Source organism: Natrix helvetica (genome assembly GCF_964273705.1).
Source record: "Natrix helvetica genome assembly, chromosome: 1".
Taxonomy (NCBI): Eukaryota; Metazoa; Chordata; class Lepidosauria; order Squamata; family Natricidae; genus Natrix; species Natrix helvetica.
The window spans coordinates 2,466,119-2,486,805 of record NC_138548.1 but is presented as its reverse complement, the minus strand read 5'-3'; the positions used below and the strand labels follow the sequence as shown (position 1 = coordinate 2,486,805).

The window sequence follows — 20,687 nt, the reverse complement described above, 5'->3', positions numbered from 1 at the left end:
CCAGTTGCCTTTGAAAAACAACTTTGGGACAGACCAGAATAACAGAGTTAGGAGGGACCTTGGAGGTCTTCTAGTCCAACCCTTTGTTCAGGCAGGAAACCCTATTCCATTTCAGATAAATGGTTGTCCAATCTCTTCTTAAAAACTTCCAACTTGGAGCATTCACAACTTCTGAAGGCAAGATGTTCCACTGATTCAGTCAGGAAATTTCTTCTTCTTAGTTCCAGGTTGCTTCTCTCCTTGATCAGTTTGATGGTTAGACAACCATGACCTGGATGATTGAGAATCTCCATAGACATCTTGGAAGCTAAGTCCTGTCCCACCGCCAGCCTGCGGAGCTGACAGAAGGGTTGGACAGTGAGGAGGTTGGGGAGGAACATGGGCCAGTCCTGAGGGCTGAGGAAAGCTCAGACGAGGGCTCTGCATCGGAGGCAGAGATGGAGCTAGACAGCAGTGAGGCAGAGGAACAGCTGGAACCTGTTCCCAGTGTGTGCAAGCGCAGAGCTGCCACAAGACAAGAATAGTTAAGAAAACAAGGTCAACTTAAGAGTAAAGCCACACCTTGGAGGTAATTGGCCCCTCCCATAGGAAACAAAAGAGGAGTGAACAGGAAGTGGGCTTTTGAAGGAAACAATAAGTTCATTCAGTCATGTCAAGAGAGAAAAAGTCTGCAAGTATAAGAGACTCTGTGCCAAGTTTTGCCACGCCCTGCCTTTGGAACTAGTTATTTGGCAGCTCGCCAAAGGAGATAAGGTTCGCATTTGATTAACAACCTTCTGAAAGACTGTTTGGAGCCTTGCAGACTGTGAATGAAAGGAATTCACAGTCATGTAAATAAAAGGGGTTTTGCTGGAACCAAGACTCCACTTGCTTGGGTCAGAACAAATGCTTTCAAAGAAAAAAAGCACACACAAAAAGTCCAGTTGCCTTTTGGAAAAAGCATCTTTGGGATTGCAACACGTTTTTTTAAAAAAATAATTTTTATTAAACGTATTTAAATATTAAAAAACAAAACAGAAATTTCCATTTATTACAGCATTTCCGTATCCCCATATCATTCATATTTACATAAGTTCTATTTCTATAATTCACTATTATATATCATACAATCACTAATATTTACAAATATATACAGTATTGTCATGTTATTGTAGATACTACATTCTTCTTATACAGTAGTTTTATGTCTATCCTCTGCCATTTATACCACCTACTCCACACTTTATAATATTCTGATTCTTCTCTGTCTTTCAGTTCCATGGTCAACCTATCCATCTCTACACACTCAAATACCTTTCTTATAATCATTGCATCTATTCTTCTGCTTCCAATTTTGAGCAAAGACGATTCTTGTTGCAGTTAGTACATGTGATGTTATATATTGAATTTTTTTACACATATTTCCACCTAATATGCCCAGTAAGAATGTTTCCAGTTTCAGTGCGATCTTTTGTTTTGTGATCTCTTCCAACCATTCCTTTATTTTAAGCCAATACTTCCTAATTTTAGGGCACATCCACCACATATGGTAGAAAGTTCCCTGTTTATAGTTGCATCTCCAGCATTCAGGTGAGCAATTTGGAAACGTTTTGTCCTATCTAGCTAAATGCTGTCAAAGAGAGGAAAAACCACACAAAAAGTCCAGGTGCCTTTTGGAAAAAGCTTCTTTAGGATTGCAACGCATTCTATGCAGCTCTCCATTTGAGGATCACCAAGAGGTGATCTGGTCCACACTGAGGAGGTGTGGATAGTTGTGGGTCCACCTCATGACAAATATATTTGTGCCACTGCTCCCAGTAGTCATTCTTGATTATTTGCAAGACTAGGTTTCCTTGACAGCAAACTAGATTCCAAAAGTTAGCATCTTCTGAGTCCAGTATATGAAGAAGTGCCATGTGAAGGACTCAGGAAGTGTCTCTGGAAAGATTAACTTATTTATTATTTGTCTTTAACAATGTAGTTCTTGTGAAGATTCTTGCATTACACAGAAAATCATTAATGCCCTAGGACTTCCCCCAATTTAATAAACAATTAGAAATATTATTTTTTAAAAGAAAATGGTAATCATTTTATGATCTTTCTGTAGAGAAGATGGTAAGAAATGCATTTGTCCCAAGAATGTATTTTTTTTTAAGATGAAAGGATAGTATGTAAAGAAATATTGTTTTTTTTCCCCTCAGATACAGAAAAATGTCCCAAGTGTCCAGATGATAAATATCCAAATAAGGACAGGATCCAATGTATCCCCAAATTTATAACCTTCTTGTCTTATGAAGAATATCTGGGCAACATCCTGGTATCATTCGCTCTACTCTTTTCCCTAACCACGGGCTTTGTCTTACTTGTATTCATTAAATACCGAGAAACTCCCATTGTCAAAGCCAACAACCGGGACCTCTCCTACATCCTCCTGGTCTCCCTCCTGTTATGTTTCTTGTCTAATTTTCTCTTCATTGGTCAACCAAGAAAAGCCACCTGCCTTCTCCAACAAATGGTTTTCAGCATTATCTTCTCAGTTGCTGTTTCTTCTCTCTTGGCCAAAACAATCACGGTGGTGCTGGCTTTCCTGACCACAAAACCAGGAAACCTAGTGAAGAGATGGTTGGGGAAGAGTTTGGCCAACTCCATCATCCTTTCTTGTTCTGCTGTCCAAATTATAATCTGCTCCATTTGGCTGGGAGTTTCTCCCCCATTCCCTGACTCTGACCTCTACTCCCAGCCTGGAGAGATCATCCTGCAATGCAACGAAGGGACTGTTGTCATGTTTTACGTCACCCTGGGCTACATGGGCTTCCTGGCTACCATCTGCTTCACAGTGGCTTTCCTGGCCAGAAATCTCCCTGGGGCCTTCAACGAAGCCAAGCTGATCACCTTCAGCATGCTGGTCTTCTGCAGTGTCTGGGTGACTTTTGTGCCCACCTACCTGAGCACCAAAGGGAAATACATGGTGGCTGTGCAGGTCTTCTCCATCCTGGCCTCCAGTGCTGGTCTGCTTGGTTGCATCTTCATTCCCAAGTGCTACATTATTATTCTGAGGCCAGACCTGAATGCAAAGGAGCATCTTACGAGCAGAAAAAATGTAGCTATATGAGTTGGAAGTATTTTGACTCCTAACATTTTCCAACAGGCCAAACCTAGAAAACAGTGCAAAATGATGACCATACATATAAAAAATACAATAGATGATGTAAGCACAAATATCCATAAACAGCAATCCTCAGGTTACTTTCCCACCCTCTACTCTTAGTATCCTCAAGAGTTATTGCCTTAATAAAAATAGATATAATCAGTTGTTTTGCAGTAGCAATTTTTGATATGTACTGAGAAGCAAAGAGTTGAGGGTTCCAAAAATGCAAACCTTCCTTCTATGCTTCTGTCTTGCTAACAGGCTCTCACTCCTCCAACGGCTTGTTTTTTCTCTGCTCTCCTCCCTTTTGACCTCCTGAAGGACAAAATATGTGTCTTATAGGACAGGATTTAGCCTCTCTCTCTTCCAGAAACAATGCTTGAAGAGACCTAATGCCAAGCAGAAGAGATAGGCAATCGAGAACCAAATTTTGCAACCAGCCCGTCCCAGGTACCCATAAGGAAAGCCAATTTCATGGATGGCTGAGGCTTTTTCTGTAGCTCCTTATACCTGATCCCTTAAAGCAGGGGTCCCCAAACTGTGGGCCACAGCCCACTACCATGCCATGGCCTAATTGCCATTGGATGGCATGAGTGGCCAGCTGGAGAACACGCCAGAAATGGGTTCCGGCAGGGACACTGCCAGTTCGCTTCTGCATGCTGCATGCACATGCACAGTGCAATAAAAAATGTTCTGTGCATGTGCAGAAGCAAAATAAAATAAGATGGTGGTGCCCATGGCGCCCCCTGGAGAACTGGTTCAAGGGCGTGTCAGACCAGGGTCACTGCCGGTTCCACCGACCTAAGTTGCCAAACCACTACCGGTTCTGCCAAACTGGTCCAAACTGGAAGAAATCCACCACTGGAACACGCATCTGCATTCATGCACAGCCCCACGCATGTCAGTGTCGCCACAGGTAGTTGCAACCACACTCGCAGAAGCCATATCTTTCCTTCCTTCCTTCCTTCCTTCCTTCCTTCCTTCCTTCCTTCCTTCCTTCCTTCCTTCCTTCTTTCCTTCTTCTTTCTTTCTTTCTTTCTTTCTTTCTTTCTTTCTTTCTTTATTTCATCAAGCATGAATAAGATAACAGATATAAGTATAGACATGATTATGAATACATGAAATGAATATGAATACAAGGGAATATTAGAACAGGGACAGTAGGCACTCTGGTACACTTATGCCCACCCCTTAAAGATCTCTTAGGAATGGAGTGAAGTTGTCAGTAGACAGTCTAAGGTTAAAGTTTTGGGGGTTTGAGGAAGAAACCACAGAGTCAGGTAGAGCATTCCAGGCATTGACCACTCTGTTGCTGAAGTCATATTTTCGGCAATCAAGTTTGGAGCGGTTTACCTTGAGTTTGTATCTATTGTGTGCTCATATGTTGTTGTGGTTGAAGCTGAAGTATTCATTGACAGGTAGGACATTGTAGCAGATAATTTTATGTACTACGCTTACGTCAGATCGATGGCGGTGTAGTTTTAAGTTGTCTAAGCCCAAAATTTCAAGCCTGGTGGCATAAGGTATTCTGCTGCGAGCAGAGGGGTGGAGGACTCTTCTCGTGAAATATCTCTGGACTTCTTTGATTGTATTTATGTCTGAAATGCAGTGCGGGTTCCAGACAGATGAGCTGTATTCAAGAATTGGTCTAGCAAAAGTTTTGTATGCCCTAGTTTGCAGTTCAATATTACCGTTCAATATTATCTTCAATATTATCTTGGGGGGTGGCGGCTTCATTCATGCAGGTATCACCATGGGTAGTCGCAGTCCCACTCACACAAGTTTTCTTGTAGATGATTGTGGCCCCACTCACTCTTGCAGTGGGTGGATGTGGCCCAGTAGTGGGTTTCAAAAATTTTTAGCACCTCTTCTGTAGGTGTGGCCTGCTTTGTGGGAGTGGCTTGCCAGCCATGTGACCAGGTGGGAGTGGCTTGCTGGCCATGTGACTGGGTCAGAGTGGCTTGCCAGATATGTGACTGAGTGAGCGTGGCCAACTTGTAAAATGTAGTGAAACTCACTTAACAACGCTCTTGCTTAGCAACCAAAATGTTGGCTCAGAAACTCTGGCATTTGAAGCATGCAAATCTTAAAGCTGTCAAGTTCCAAGACACTTGCACCCCTAACCCTTTAGTAAAAAAAAACCAGGGGTGTTCAAAGTTGACAGCTTTAAGACTTGTCGACTTCAACTCCCACAATTCCTCCTCTTGCTCTTCATCTTGATGATGTGCGGACGGGCAGGGGGAGGGAGCTGGAACTGGTTCTAAATGGCACTATAGATTTGTGGAACCTCTTCTATAGAAGAAGTTAGAACTGGCAGGAACCCACCCTGGATGTGGCCCCACTCACACTAGTGGCCCCACTTGCGCTAGTGTTATTGAGATGCTCACAGCCTCATTCATGCGAGCACCACAGCAAAAATCATGGGGTCTCACATGCACACATGCTTGTGAATCTGTGTCTGCCCCTCCCACAAAATGATTCCTTCTTTCCCCTGAAAGTTGTGGGACTCTGCCTTACATCATGCACACTGCTTTACTTGCCAGGACTTGTCAGTAAGTGTTCTGTCCCAGGCTTCCTTAGAAAGCAAGAAGCAAAGTCTTAGTCCTGGCAAAACTTATTTTATTTATACGACTGTGAATTCCTTTCCTTCGGACTCAGCCAGGCTTAGCAAACAGTCTTTCAGAGGAATGTTTATCCACACGCACCTCATCTCACTTGGAGAGCTGCCAGATAACTAGTTTCCAAATGCAGGGCAAGGCAAAACTTGGCACAGAGTCTCTTATAGTACTTTCCACTCTTGACATGACCGAATGAATGAATTGTTTCCTTCAAAAGCCCACTCCCCATTCATTCCTCTTTTGTTTCCTATGGGAGGGGCCAATCACCTCCAAGGTGTGGCTTTACTCCCAAGTTGACCCTGCTTTCTTAGTTGTTCTTGTCTTCTGGCAGCTCTGTGCATGCGCACACTGGGAACAGGCTCCAGCTGTTCCTCTGCCTCACTGCTGTCTAGCTCCCTCTCTGCCTCCAATGCAAAGCCCTCGTCTGAGCTTTCCTCAGCCCCCAGGACTGGCCCATGTTCCTCCCCAACCCTCCTCACTGTCTGACTCTGCTGCCAGCTTTGCTGGTCTCCAGCAGGCCACAACAGTAAGGTTGAAGCAACACAAATCTGGAAATTCCTCACAGCAATGGGCCATTTCGAACAGCATCAAGTCAATGGGAATGCCTGTTTTGCAAGACTGATACCAGCTTCTGTTTACTCTCTTGAGCTTATGGTGACTGTAGTTTTGGACAACTGGGCTTGCGTGAAATGATGCTAAAGGCCCAAATGCACAAGGGCCTCCTGCAGGATCTGTTGGAAAATATGAAAAGGCACCAGTTCCACACACAAAATTCAATGATAAAGAGGGGGTTACACATGTGGCTAAGATGCTGAGCATGTCGATCAGAAAAGTCGGCAGTTCAGTGGTTCAAATCCCTAGCACCTCATAATGGAGGGAGCTCCCGTGACTTGTCCCAGCTTCTGCCAACCTAGCAGTTTGAAAGCACATAAAGAATGCAAGTAGAAGAATAGGAACCACCTTTGGTGGGAAGGGAACAGCGTTCCGTGCACCTTCGGTGTTTAGTCATGCAAGCCACATGACCAGGGAGACGTCTTCGGACAGGCTCTTCGGCTTTGAAATGGAGATGAGCACTGCCCCCTAGAGTCAGAAACGATTAGCATGCATGTGTGAGGGGAACCTTTACCTTGTTTGTTTGTTTGTTTAATTTATATTGCCGCCTATTCGCCCATGGACACTTGAGGCAGCTTACAGAATATAAAACCACCATTAAAACAATAAAACTAGTTTAAAAAGTCAATTCATATAATATTATAAGCATAATAATAAAAGTTCTATTATCTTTATGCCATTTTCAATTGCTGGATGGGCTGAGAGAGCGTGACTGGCCCAAAGTCACCCAGTGAGTGGGATGAACTCACCATCTAGCCTGGTGCCTTAACCACTAGACCAAACTGGCTCGCTCTAACTTTGTTTTTTGTTGAATTAATTAATTATTTCTGTTTATTTATTTACTATTATTATGGTTCATCACACAGTCAGCCAGATGTGCAGACTGGATTTGACACGTTTATCCACCCACTGAGTCCTTCCCAAGGATTGGCAGATGTGGATGTTTGATGGTGTTAGAGCAGGGGTCCCCAACCTGTGGGCTTTGAGGGGTTTGCAACCAGGCTGTGCAAACAGCTGGCAAGCGTGCATGAGTGAGTGTGCACCCTCACTTTTGCGAGCAGCTGGCGGGCACAGGCTCCCTTTCCTAAGCGGCAGGCGCGTGTGCATGCCACGAAGGCAAATGGACCTGCGCATGACCTTACACGCTTGCTGGTCACTCGTGCTGCACCATCTCCTCTTCTCCCACCCACCCCAGACTGCAAAGCCAGAAATGTTTTTTTTAAAAACAAAGTTTTATTGGTTTTTTTAACATTTTACAAGGAAAAAGGTAAAGGAAAGGTTACAAATTTTGGCAGTTGCGATGTGCGGTAGGTGCCCCCTCCCTCCATACTCATAGTATACATTTACACAAAATTCATCACTAAGTAGTAACATATAGTCAGCATATGGATTCAGTTAATGATTTCAATCAGTTTATGTCAGGTGAGTTTTCTTGGTCATTTTTGTGATCTGAGCTTTCTCGGTATTGCCCCATCTCACCCCGCCGACAGAGCTCTGGCCCCTCCCGTGTCCTGCATGTCTGTTGTAGGATCATCTGGTTTTTGTAGGAGTGCTTTGTTTTTTTCCATAAAAGCCTGCGCATCTATGGGTGTATTAATTCTAACTCTTGTCTCCTCCCAGAATATTAACATACCTTCAGGCATCAGTCATCTGAACCACACCCCCTTCTGGTATAATTTATTCGCTAATTGCGAATCGCTTTTTCTTTTTTCCCTCACTTTCTTGGGGATCTGTTTCAGAATGGTTATTTCCCTATCTTGGTATGTCAAGGCTTGCCCCCTTTGTGCACTCAGAATTTCATCTCTTGTACTTTTTCTGAGAAATTTAATGTGTACCTCCCTGGGTACGTTATGTGTTCTAGCATAGGCTGAGTTCACTCTATAAACCAGATCTATTTCCCACCCCATCTGTTGTTTCTCTTTCTGGATGTATTCAGCCAAAATACTTGTCATGATGTCCCTTATATTTTCATCATCTGCCTCCATCACGTTTTGAAATCTAAGGTAAAAGGACATTCTCTCAAACTCTATTTTCATCTGTTGGGTATCAAGTTCTTTGTTTCCCTTCTGCACCCCTTCCATCCCCTCCCTCATCTCAGCCGTCCCACCCTCCAAAAGATCCAGTCTCTGTGAGTTCTTATTAATTTGGGCCTGGTTCTCTTTAATTTCTTCTTTCATCTCCTTTAGTTGTTTCTTTATTTCCTCTTGTCCCTGTAAGAGTTGCTGGAACATTTGTTGAAACTCCGTCTCTGTAGTTTTAGGTTGCATCAAAGCTGTTATCATTGATTGTGTACTAGGACTGGAGGTTACAGGTGTCAGGGCAGAGGCAGCAAAGCCAGGCTTTCCAGGAGGTGGTTTTTTAGGAGACATTGTTTATGGAGTAAAGAGTTCGGTCAGTGTAGAGAATGATCAGTCAGAGAGGCAGAACAGCCAGAAGAGTCCAGGAGACAGAGGGTCCAGGCAGAAGATGGTTTTTCTAATCACCCTGGCAATAGAGCAAAGTTTTTCACTCCAGGGGGTTCAGAAGGTAGCAATCAACAAGAGATTTGTCTGAGTAGCACGGAGACAAAGACCGGAAGCCTGAAGTTTTAAAGGCGGAGTCAGGTTTCACAGTTCATAAAGACAACAGAAGTGTGCCATCTTGCCCTGCCAGCTTCGGGTTTAGAGTCATAACAAAGTTTTCAAAGTTCCCAAAGTTTCCAGATCATCAATATGTTATGGGGTTAAGTCCGAAAATTCACTTTTAGTAAGGGCGTGACATCATTGGTTGGCTCTCCCCCTCCTCCTTCCCCTTGGGCTGAGAGCAGAATTGTTCCAAGCCGCCTGTCCGAGGGGGGGGAATCCCCCTCCCTCCAGCCGCGCCTCTCCAAATCAAGCCGAAAGGAAGAAATTTAAACTGCTGACAATTTCTCCAACTTGGTAAAGGGAATGGAAGGGAGTTTACGCCTCACCGCACCGCAGCCGCGTCCTTCTGCTCGCTTATTCTCCGCACAGCCTCGCAGCGAAGACGCCGGAGCGTCTCCCCATCATGCTCCCCAGTCCCTGGAGCGAGGCGAGGGCCCCCCCACCAGCCGCCGCCGATCCAGGGGATCCCCCGCGGTGCCGCCCCTCCGGCAGGAGCCTCTACAGGGCGTCCTGTGCCCCCCAAGGAGTGGGGAGCCCACCGGGGAAGCGCGGGGCGGGCAAGGCTTGCCTGTTGCCATCAGCCGCCGGAACCGGAAGTCCCCAGAAATGTTGTAAAGTTGTTCTGAGTAAAGCTGACTTTTGAAATTGACTGAGTGGTGGTCCAGGTGTTTGAGTGGTGGTCCAGGTGTGGGAATAGGAATGGATTTCCAGAGGAAAATATTGCAGACTGCAAGAGTCATTAGCACTACTTGGAGGGACCCTGAGGACATAGATTAAACCCCCAAGTAACCTCAATGACCCTCTAAAAGGATGCTAATGACCAGCTGTCTGCAAGGAGTATAAATCCTCCCCTTCCCCACCATCCACTCAGAACTGAAGAAGCTTCTTGGATGAGGAGAAAAATGTCTTCAAAAGAAAAAAACAAGAAAGTCCAGTTGCCTCTTAGAAAAAGCCCCTTCAGGGCAACCTTGACCTGGAGGATGGAGAATCTCTACAGATGTTCAACCATAGTATTGTTCTATATTGGTTCCATGGAACAAGAGTGAGCAGTTCTGTAATGAACTGATTTTTCCCTTTCTATAAGGAAGATTCCAGTCAGTGTTGAATTGGGAGTGAGAAGTCCATGGCCCTCATTGTGTGGGGTGGAAGAGGATTCAGCATTTTCTCTTCTCCTGTTTAATGTCTACTTGAAATAAAATGTCAAGCCCCATAATCATTATATGTTAATTATATGAACTACATTATATAATTTACACAGGGAATGGCTTTTGGTATACCCTGTTTATCAAAAAATAAGATACAAAGAGTGCAGAGAAGAACAACCAAGATGATTAGGGGGCTGGAGACTAAAACATATGAAGAACGGTTGCAGGAACTGGGTATGTCTAGTCTAATAGAAAGAAGGACTAGGGGAGACATGATAGCAGTGTTCCAATATCTCAGGGGTTGCCCCAAAGAAGAGGGAGTCAAGCTATTCTCCAAAGCACCTGAGTGTAGAACAAGAAGCAATGGGTGGAAACTAATCAAGGAGAGAAGCAACTTAGAACTGAGGAGAAATTTCCTGACAGTCAGAACAATTAATGAGTGGAACAGCTTGCCTCCAGAAGTTGTGAATGCCCCAACACTGGAAGTCTTTAAGAAGATGTTGGATAGCCATTTGTCTGAAATGGTATAGGGTTTCCTGCCTAGGCAAGGGGTTGGACTAGAAGACCTCCAAGGCCCCTTCCAATTCTGCTATTGTATTGTATAAAATAAAATATTTTTGAACTCTTGATTTTCTCTTGTTGAAATCGGGAACATCTAAATATTTTTATGGCTAATGTTGAGTTCAGTTTCCCAAGTGGTTCTACCCTTTTCTTTCCCTCCAATTTAATCTTCTTATCCCACCTTCACTCTTTCATTCCTTCACTTCAGCTTCTATGAAATGTGCAATTCTTCTTTTCTGCTGAAGCAGTTTTATGTGAATATATTAAGATGGATGTGTCTTAAGATTTTATTCCCTTTAGGGAGGAATTTCTGTCCAAAACTCAGTTCCAAGTAAAGCACCCATTGAAAGCAGAACTCCAAGGCAGGTAGATTCCTCAAAGAATAGGTTTATTGGGTACATCATATTGGCAGAAGTGGCGAAAACTGACTCTAAACGTTTCCGTGCACTTTGCCTTTTGCAAAGTTGGGGGAGGGAATGCTCCAAGAATGTCTTTTCCCACCGTTCTCACATCCACATGGTACTTATCTGGGGTCGCCCTTTAAAATTCCTCAACAAATTTGCATCTGACCCACCTGCAGCCCACAACCAGGGTTAGAAGCTTTAGGAAAAAGCATTCAGCAACAAAACTGACGATATGAGACCATGTCATCTTCACAACTTTCAATGGGATTTTCAGAACTGATAATTGATAGAGCTCTCAGATCTGCTGATATTAGAAATACAAAATCTGAAGGCCTTTCAAATCATAATTTTAATCTAAAAACCCTTCACTAATATCCACATTTTTGCTATCAAAATGTACTTCCAAGTTGATCGCTGGAGTCTCACTGGGGACAAGAAGGTTAAATGAAAAATAAAACAATGGGTGATTAACTGATACTTTACGCTCAGGCAAATTGAATTATATAATATTCATTGTTTATAAGTAATTAGATTAAATTAAAAAATGCCCCAAAGTCAAGATAAAAATTTCCAATCAGAGATTCTTGTGTCTCATTATATTCTCTCTACAATTCAGATTGGGTCTAAGTAGGATAATGTAGCATTTGGGGAAAAAGATGCAAGCCAAGAGACCAGCCCCAGAGGCCAAGATGGAGAAGATCTCCACGGCCACCATGGACTTCCCTTTGGTGCTCAGGTAGGTGGGGAGGAAGCTGATCCAAACACTGCAAAAAACCAGCATGCTAAAAGTAATAAACTTGGTTTCATTAAAGCTGTCAGGCAATTTCCTAGCCAGAAATGCTATCATGAAACTGACAAGTGCCAGGAAACCCAGGTAGGCGAGAACAGTGTAAAACATGGAAGCTGAGCCTTCATTACATTCCAAGATGGCCTCTCCTACCAAGGAGTGGAAGTCCATGTTGGGAAATGGGGGAGAGCTTACCAGCCAGATGGCACAAAGAATTCCTTGGACCAGGGGACAGGCTATGACAATGGAGTTGGTCAGTGGTTTTCCTAAGAGTTTCCTTGCCTTGTTCCCTGGCTTGGTGGCCATGAAGGCCAGAACCACCATGACAGTTTTTGCCAAGACAGAGGAAACTGCAAGGGAAAAGAGAATGGCAAAGGCAGTTTGTCGTAAGAGGCAGGTGAAGTTCCCAGGTCGTCCAATGAAGAGGAAGGAGCAGAGGAAGCAGAGCAGGAGGGAGACCAGGAGAATGTAGGTGAGATCTCGGTTGTTGGCCTTGACGATGGGTGTGTCACGATGCTTATGGAAAATCGCCAGGACTGCAAATGTGATCAGAGAAAGTAAAAGTACGAGAGAAGCTAAAGTGTATCCCAGAGTGTCTTGATAGGAAAGGAAGTGAATCTTCTTTGCAATGCAGTGGTCTTTGTCCTTGTTGGGGTATTGTTCTTCTGGGCAAGGGTCACATTGAGCTGCATCTGAAATCAAGAATATTTGTGTAATGATTACAGTGACATTTGCCATGAGCATTATCCCTCTCTCAGAGGTGTTCTGACTTTTTGCTTTGATTAACCCAAAAAGATAGTGATGGATAATCATGCACTTTATGGGGCATATGACTTCCTTAGAATAAAGAGAGTTGGAAGGGACCTTGGAGGGCTTCTAGTCCAACCCTCTGATTAAGCAGGAAATCCTATACCATTCCAAACAAATGGTTGTCCAATCTCTTTTTAAAATCTTTCAATGTTGGAGCATTCATAACTTCTGAGGCAAATTGTTCCACTGATTAATTGTTCTAACTGTCAGGAAATTTCTCCTTAGTTCTAAGTTGCTTCTCTCCCTGATTAGTTTCCACCCATTGCTTCTTGTTCTACCCTCAGGTGCCTTGGAGAATAGCTTGACTCCCTCTTCTTTGTGGCAACCCCTGAGATATTGCAAAACTGCTATCATGTCTCCCCTAGTCCTTCTTTTTATCAAGCAGTTCCAGCAACTGTTCTTTACATAAATGACATTTGCAATCATATTATAAGCAACTGTGTTCTCTTCGCTGATGATGTAAAACTATTCAACACCATCGAAAAAAATACTCTTCAGAAAGACCTTTGACTATGTGTCAGAATGGTCAAACAATTGGCAACTTCAATTCTCCACCAACAAATGCTCTGTCTTACACATTGGCAAAAAAAAATCAGAACATAAAATATAAGCTGGCCGGATATGACCTCGTAGGCGACCCTCACTCTGTCAAGGACCTTGGAGTACTCATCTGTAATTATCTGAGTTCCAGAGCTAACTGTAACCACATTGCCAAAAAGGCACTAAGAGTGGTTAACCTAATCCTGCATAGGTTCTTCTCTGGTAGCACTGTACTATGAACCAGATCATACAAAACATTTGCTAGATCAATTCTCGAATACAGCTCATCTGTCTGGAACCAGCACTGCATATCGGACATTAACACAATGGAACGAGTCCAGAGATGTTTCACGAGAAGAGTCCTCGGCTCCTCTACTCGTAACAGAATCCCTTATGCCACCAGACTTGAAATTTTGGGCTTAGACAACTTAGAACTATGCCGCCTTTGGCCTGACCTAAGTGTAGTTCATAAAATTATCTACTACAATATTCTATCTGTCCATTTCAGCTTGAACTACAACAATACACAAGCACACAATACATAGAAACTTAAGGTAAACCACTCCAAACTCAACTGCAGAAAATATGACTTCAGCAACAGAGTGGTCAATGCCTGGAATGCACTACCTGACACTTTGGTTCCTTCCCCAAACTCCTAACTTTAACCTTAGCCTGTCTACTATCGACCTCACCCCATTCCTAAGGGGTCTGTAAGGGGCACGCTAAGCACACCAACGTGTCCACCATCCCTGTCCTAATGTTTATTCATATACATTCAGTTACTCAAAATCATGTTTAGACATATATATATATATATATATAGATAGATAGATAGATAGATAGATAGATAGATAGATAGATATAGATATAGATATAGATATAGATATAGATATAGATATAGATATAGATATAGATATAGATATAGATATAGATATAGATATAGATATAGATATAGATATAGATATAGATATAGATATAGATATAGATATAGATATAGATATAGATATATAGATGTTATCTAATACATATTTGATGAAATAAATAAAATTTGAAAAAATAAAGAGTTAGAAGATGTAGATGGACAATTAGCCTCTTTCTTATAGAGATCGATCAATTTCCTGGGAGTTTAATAGGGCTGACAGAAGTAGCACACTTAAATATCTTGAAGCACAACTCTCAGTTCTTCAGGGAAAGACTGGAAGCTGGTTTTCCCAATTGGATTTGGCAATGGGTGCAAAAAAGCTAGCAGGGAGCCTGAAAATTGTGCCCTAAAACTACACTGCAGGGAGTTCTAAGGGACGGGGAAGGTGGGATGGGAACTGTGGCCTTTGGAAGAAAAGACAGCTTAGATCCATAAACTGAAAAGTTCTTGTGAAAACTATGAACACTTTGAAGCATATCAATCTTACCAAATATAACAACAACGAAAGATTTCGATCTACTGAATAGCTTCCTTAATCCTGGATTATCAACATTTCAAGTTTACTCTACCTGTCTGATTTGAGATGGTGCCTTCTGGGCAAGGGGCACATTGGTAACAGCACACCTGCTCGCCCTCTGGAACTCTTCTCCTCTCTCCTGCCTGGCACCTCTTCATGCCACACCTGGCAAAGGGCACCTTCTAAAAGAGAAAAGAGAAAGGCTTGACCTGGGAGAAGATGGCAAGGAGGTGAGAGCAGGAAATAGCAGAACTGCTGGATTCTTTTTTGCATCTACCCTTATACAAAAAAGAAAAAAAAATAGTCCAGTAGGTCAAAACCAGAACCGTAAAATACAGAATAGGAATGCAAGAGAAAATTTACAAGAAAGTGGTAAAAGAAAACCTACCCAGACTAGACAAATTCAATCAATCAATCAATCAATCAATCAATCAGAATAGAACTGGAAGGGAACTTGGAGGTCTTCCAGTCCAACCCTCTGCTTAAGCAGGAGACCCTACACCATTTCAAATAGGAGGCTGTCGGGTCTTTTCTTAAAAACCTCCAGTGATAAAGTGACTACAACTTCTGAAGGCAAATCACCAAGACCATTCAAATCACCAAGGGGCACCCCTGGCCCGCAAAGGGAAGCTGGAGGTCGGAACTTGGACCTCAGCATGCAAGGAAATTTTTATGTCATTGATTACAGCTTTTCTATAACAAAAACCCATCAGGATACGACTGAATGGGAATGATTCCTTGAAATCATTGTTGTCTGCTCCAATGATATCCTGGATTTCAAGCAGGAGTTCTTCACAACCCTAAACATTGGTGGACCTGCCACAAGTCAGCCCTCCAACGTGTTACATGAAGAGCATCTTTTTCACCAAATGGCTGCCCTGTTTTCTGATTCAGTGGACCCATTTTCCAGTTAGAAGGATGCTTGGTGTCCTCAGGAGAGAACAAACCCTTTCCTGAATCTTCAAGATTTTCTCCCAGCTCACCTTTGAGGCCCAGACGATTGCGTCAGAGTTAACGGTGAAATCCTGGCCTGGGGGAGCTCTAGGATCTATTTCTCCAACTTTCACAGAGACTAAAGAGTGATTGGGAAAGAAAATCCAGTTGAGGAGATCATAATGAGGAGATCCCAGTCCATTTCCTGAGAAGGAGATTTCACCTCCAGCACTGTTGTTGAACTGGACCTTCTCCAAATAAGGAAGCATCTGAAAGAAAAGAGACCTCCAGGAATGGGAGAAGTTCACTGAGACCCACAAATGTGACATCATGGCTTCTATCATTCTGAGATGGCCACCAAAGGTGCCCCCCTCAGTGGAGATCTGAGCAATCAGAAGTAACACCTGTCAACCCTGAAGCTGACCTGACCAAAGCCATCTTAGAGCTTCAGTGATGCCACACTAGAGATGAGGGATAGGGAGGGGGATTCAAGTTAGCTGGGGTTTTGTAGTCAAAATAAAATAATTTCTCTTGGGAACCAAGGACATTCTCACTCCTGGCCAGAGGAAGGAGGAGTGATGTTACCAGGCAACCTGGCAGCGCTTTGATTGGACCATGTTGTTGATTGTTTTGAGTTGAGGGAAAGCTTTTACTTTTAATTTGGTGAAGAATTGCAAGAACCTTCAGAGTTGGTTTTCACCAGATGTGTGCCAATATGATGTATCCAGTAAAGCTATTCTTTGAGGAATTCATGTGTCTCGGAGCTTTGCTTGGTACGGGTCTATTACTTGGAACCCTGACAAGACCAATTATTTGACTCCTTCTTGAACACTACAAAATATTTTCTTTATCACTGAAGATTTGTACTTTGGCATTTCAACTCCAATTTTAACGGAATTACAGATTTACCTATATGCAAATTACTTTAAAGCCACATTCCAAAGTTTATTGCTCCTGTGATACTTGGATGTATATATTTTAAAACATTTACTTTGGCCCAAATTGTACACAACAATTTGAATTTTTTGAGTAATCAAATAACTTACATCAGAATAATGAACAATTCTGCTGATTTTCCCTAGCTGATTATCACACTGAAAAATAATGCAAGCGTGGTCAAGCAGAGGGAAGTGCCTGCCCAGGGTTGTCTCTTCAGTGTCCAGAGAGATCCAATGTTCAGCCTTTGAGGCAGAATGTTTTGAGGAACTCGTTAGGACAACTTTGATTCCTACTTTGTGGGCTGAAGTTGACAGAGACTGCTGTCACACACAAGCATGTAAGATGACAAACTGAACAAGGTGGGGTCATTTAGCCATAGAACCATAAACCAAGGTTAAAAAGTATCTTTCTAGAGGTTGGGTTCAAGCTACATTCTGAGGGAAACTGAGCTGGTTCTGCAAATAGGCACCCTGACCTGTTGAAGGACCATTCATAAAGAAGGACCATTCATAATCTTACTCCTGGCCGACACTCCTCCCTAGAATGATCACCCTTTGAAACTCAGTCAAACAAGGAAGACCTTTCAGGACCTTATTGGAAGGTCTTTCCTCTGTAGAATGCATGGACAACAGGTTTTCTTTACTTCTCTTTTCCCTCCTCTACTCCCTTTCAACAAAACATTATACTTCATTCATATGACTGTTTTTTAAATAATTGATGATTTAGAAGGGAATAGAGCTGGAAGTGACTTTGGAGGTCTTGTAGTCTAGCCCCCTACTCTGGCAGAAGTCCCTATACCATTTCAGATAAGTGGCTGTCCTGTCTCTTCTTAAAAACCTCCAGTGATGAAGCTCCCACAACTTCTGAAGACAACTTCTGTTCCATGAGTTGATTGTTCTCACTGTCAGAAAGTTCCTCCTTATTCCCAGGTTGAATCTCTCCTTGATCAGTTTCCACCCATTAGTCCTTGTTTCACCTTCAGGTGCTTTGGAAAATAGCTTGATCCCTTCCCCTCTGAGACAGACATTCAAGTATTGGAACAATGCTCTCCTGTCTCCCCTGGTCCTTCTCTTCACTAGACTAGCCATGCCCAGTTCCTGCAACCGTTCTTCATATGTTTTAGCCTCCAGTCCCTAATCATCCTGGTTGCTCTTCTCTGCACCTTTTCTAGAGTCCCAACATCTTTTTTGTAAAGTGTTATCTTATTAAGCCTTTATAGAGTGGTATTAGTACCTCCCTTGAGCTTGATTGTATCCCTCTGTTAGTTCAATTTAGGATTGCATTGGCTTTTTTGGCTATCACTACACACTGTCGGCTCATATTTAGCTGGTTGTCCACTAAGACACCAATATCTCAAACACAGTTACTGCTATTAAACCTGGCTTCACCCAGTCTATTTGTGTACTTTTGGTTTTTCTTGCCTAAATGTAAGACTTTACTTTTCTCTACTTTGAGTTTCAGTGTAGAATGTCCTCACTGTTAGGAAGTTTCTCCTTAATTCCAGGTAGCTTCTCTCTTTGACTAGTTTCCAAATATTTACCCTGTTTCCCTGAAAATAAGACCTCCCCAAATAATAAGCCCAATCAGGCTTTTGAGTGCATGTGCTAAATTTATACACCCTCCCCTGAAAATAAGCCCTCCCCAAAAATATTGCAAGTCAGCAGCATCCATGAGATGACCATGTTCACCGCGTCCTACACCTCAAAAATAAAATCTCCCTGAAAATAAGGCCAAGTGCTTATTTTGGGGTTCAAAAGGAAATAAGGCCCTGTCTTATTTTAGGGAAAACACAGCAACTTGTTCTGTGATGGGAAGCTTCCTCTCTAAGGATCTGTGGACCAGTCCAGAGATTACCTGCCATGCCTGGATATTTGATATCGTCTTTCCAATCCTCCGCATGGCTGGTGGGTTTCCTGATCCATGCATGGCATGTAGTCCGTGTGCCACAGCATAAATGGCATTGTAGATGTTGTAACTTTCACCTGTCATGCTTGTTTCAAAAATGAAAGCTGGAAGATTCTCTAAATTCTCCTTGCCTGTACATTGTCTTTTCCCTTTTGGGGGGATTTTTCCTTGTTTATGGATATTGCAGTAAAAGAGCCATTCCCACCATACTGGGAGAAAGACATATCCTTGTGGGTTCAAAGGGTCTAAAGACTGCAGGAAACGTCTGAATTCTAAAACATCCCCGGTGTGGTCTCTAAAATGCAGTGCCCTATCCAAGACCTTCATAGCTTTGAGAGCATTTCCCATTGCGACAAATTTCCAATGAGAAGTTAGAATCCAAACACTGTGAAATGACGTCTTTAAAATATCTTGATACTTAGACAGACCCGCCAACAAATTTGCAATAGTAGCAGAGTTTCCAAACAGAATAATCACTTCAACTTGGAACCAGTTTCCGGCAAAAGAAGCAATTTTCTCCATTACAGAAACAGCATCATCAGATACCAGCATTTCAGCAAAGGCCAGGCAGATCTCCTTCTCCTTCAGCATTGGCATCAGAGTTGAGATAAAATGTTCTCCACTCTCACTTTCAGAGGCCAGAAGCCCAACCCAGTTCCAGTGGAAATGCAGGAATAGCTGGACTAAACCCAAACACTGAGCAAATTCCTTGGGATTAATTCGGAAGAAGGAAGGATAAGCTCTTCGGTCTTCCTGGGGGAGCTCAAATCCAACACCAAGCTGGAGAAAGGGAGAATCTTCATTCAAAGACAAAGTAAAGTATATGGTGACTTTGGAGGCCACCATTGTGTGGTTATTGCCCCACCAGTCAGGCTGACTCACATTGAGTGACAGGCTTCATCTTCCCCCTTTCTATCTATCTGTGTGTGTGTGTGTGTGTGTGTGTGTGTGTGTGTGTGTGTGTGTGTGTTGCATTTTTGCTGATAAATAAATGAAGGGAGACTAGTATAGATTTATTTCAAGCTATTTAGCTCTCATCAGCTAGCCATACCTTTGCTGGGATTCAAACTTAGGCTGTTTTTACATATTAAGCAATTATATTAACCTCTAAACCACAAGCTCTCCTCCCTTATCAGCTGAGACTGGGGAATGATTAAGTGTTTTGTCAAAGCACCTAGTATGCCCAAATATAGGAGGGAGCATACTGTTTCCCCTGGAACACCTTGAGCAATTTCAACCAAACATGGTACACAGACAACTTGCTCTCTGGAAAAAATATTGTGGGAGTAAGATACCCCTAACACCCCTGGGTTTGTGTGTTCTGTTAAGATACTGCCTGTTGTGCCTTAAAATGGCTTCTGCTGTACAGCCAGTGAAGTTGCAAAGTAACAGCTTCACCGTACTGCACAAGGGGACTCCCTCTGGTAAGGGGGAAAACCCAACATTAGAAATTACATTTGGTCCAGACAATCAATACCTGGGCAATGCCGGATTATCAGCTAATGAAAAATAAATTATGAAGGGATTGCTTTACAGCATTTCAGCATTATCTTATTGTTTATTTTTTTTTATTATTTATTTATTGGATTTGTCAACCGCTCCCTCTCCCCAAGGGGACTCGGGGCGGTGTACAGACAGAATAAAATACATTATGTACAACAATTACAAAACCCCATAAAAACAAATTAAACACAAGTCTGTACAATAGTGCGAAAATTAATTAGTGATTAAAACCAATTAAAATGCCCCAAAATTTAAAATAACCGGCCAGGAGAGTCGAGGGATTAGATCATGATTGTGATTGTCTCTTTGTGCTTGTATAAAATGCATCTTTGCACATAAAAAATAAAAATGGATTCAACTATAGGAGAGACTGTCTAAATCACATACTCCCAATGCGTTGCCCATCCCCGATGCCTTTAGTTTCTGTGTGTGCTTCTGTTGCTTGTCTACTCCATACTGCATCCAGAGGAGCCTCCCCCCTTACCTGTGGGACCTTGAAGATGCTGAAGATGGAGGCCATCTGCCTTGAGGATTTGGGATTGTCACCTCCAATGACAGAGAGCAAGGTATCCTTCCAGTCACATTTATAACCTGGAACCATTTGGCCTCGAGTGGACAGCAGGGAGAGGCTGAGGAAGAAAAATCTTATCTGAACCTGGCTATTTTCATAGATGTCGTAGCCCAATGTGATGTTGGGGAGGAGAGCCAGATCCTTGTTGACTTCTGTAACTGCAAACATC

At 42.8% G+C, this 20,687-nt stretch overlaps 1 protein-coding gene across 1 annotated transcript; it reads right to left on the bottom strand.

The window, feature by feature from the left end:
* Nucleotides 1–11,665: 11,665 nt before the first annotated feature.
* LOC309384757 (vomeronasal type-2 receptor 26-like) lies at nt 11,666–16,038 on the bottom strand (the record flags this gene model as incomplete). Its single annotated transcript, XM_081938500.1, has 3 exons — nt 11,666–12,570; nt 14,720–14,832; nt 16,025–16,038. 3 exons carry the CDS (start codon nt 16,036–16,038, stop codon nt 11,666–11,668), a joined length of 1,032 nt encoding a protein of 343 aa, XP_081794626.1.
* Between the last annotated feature and the right edge of the window lie 4,649 nt (nt 16,039–20,687).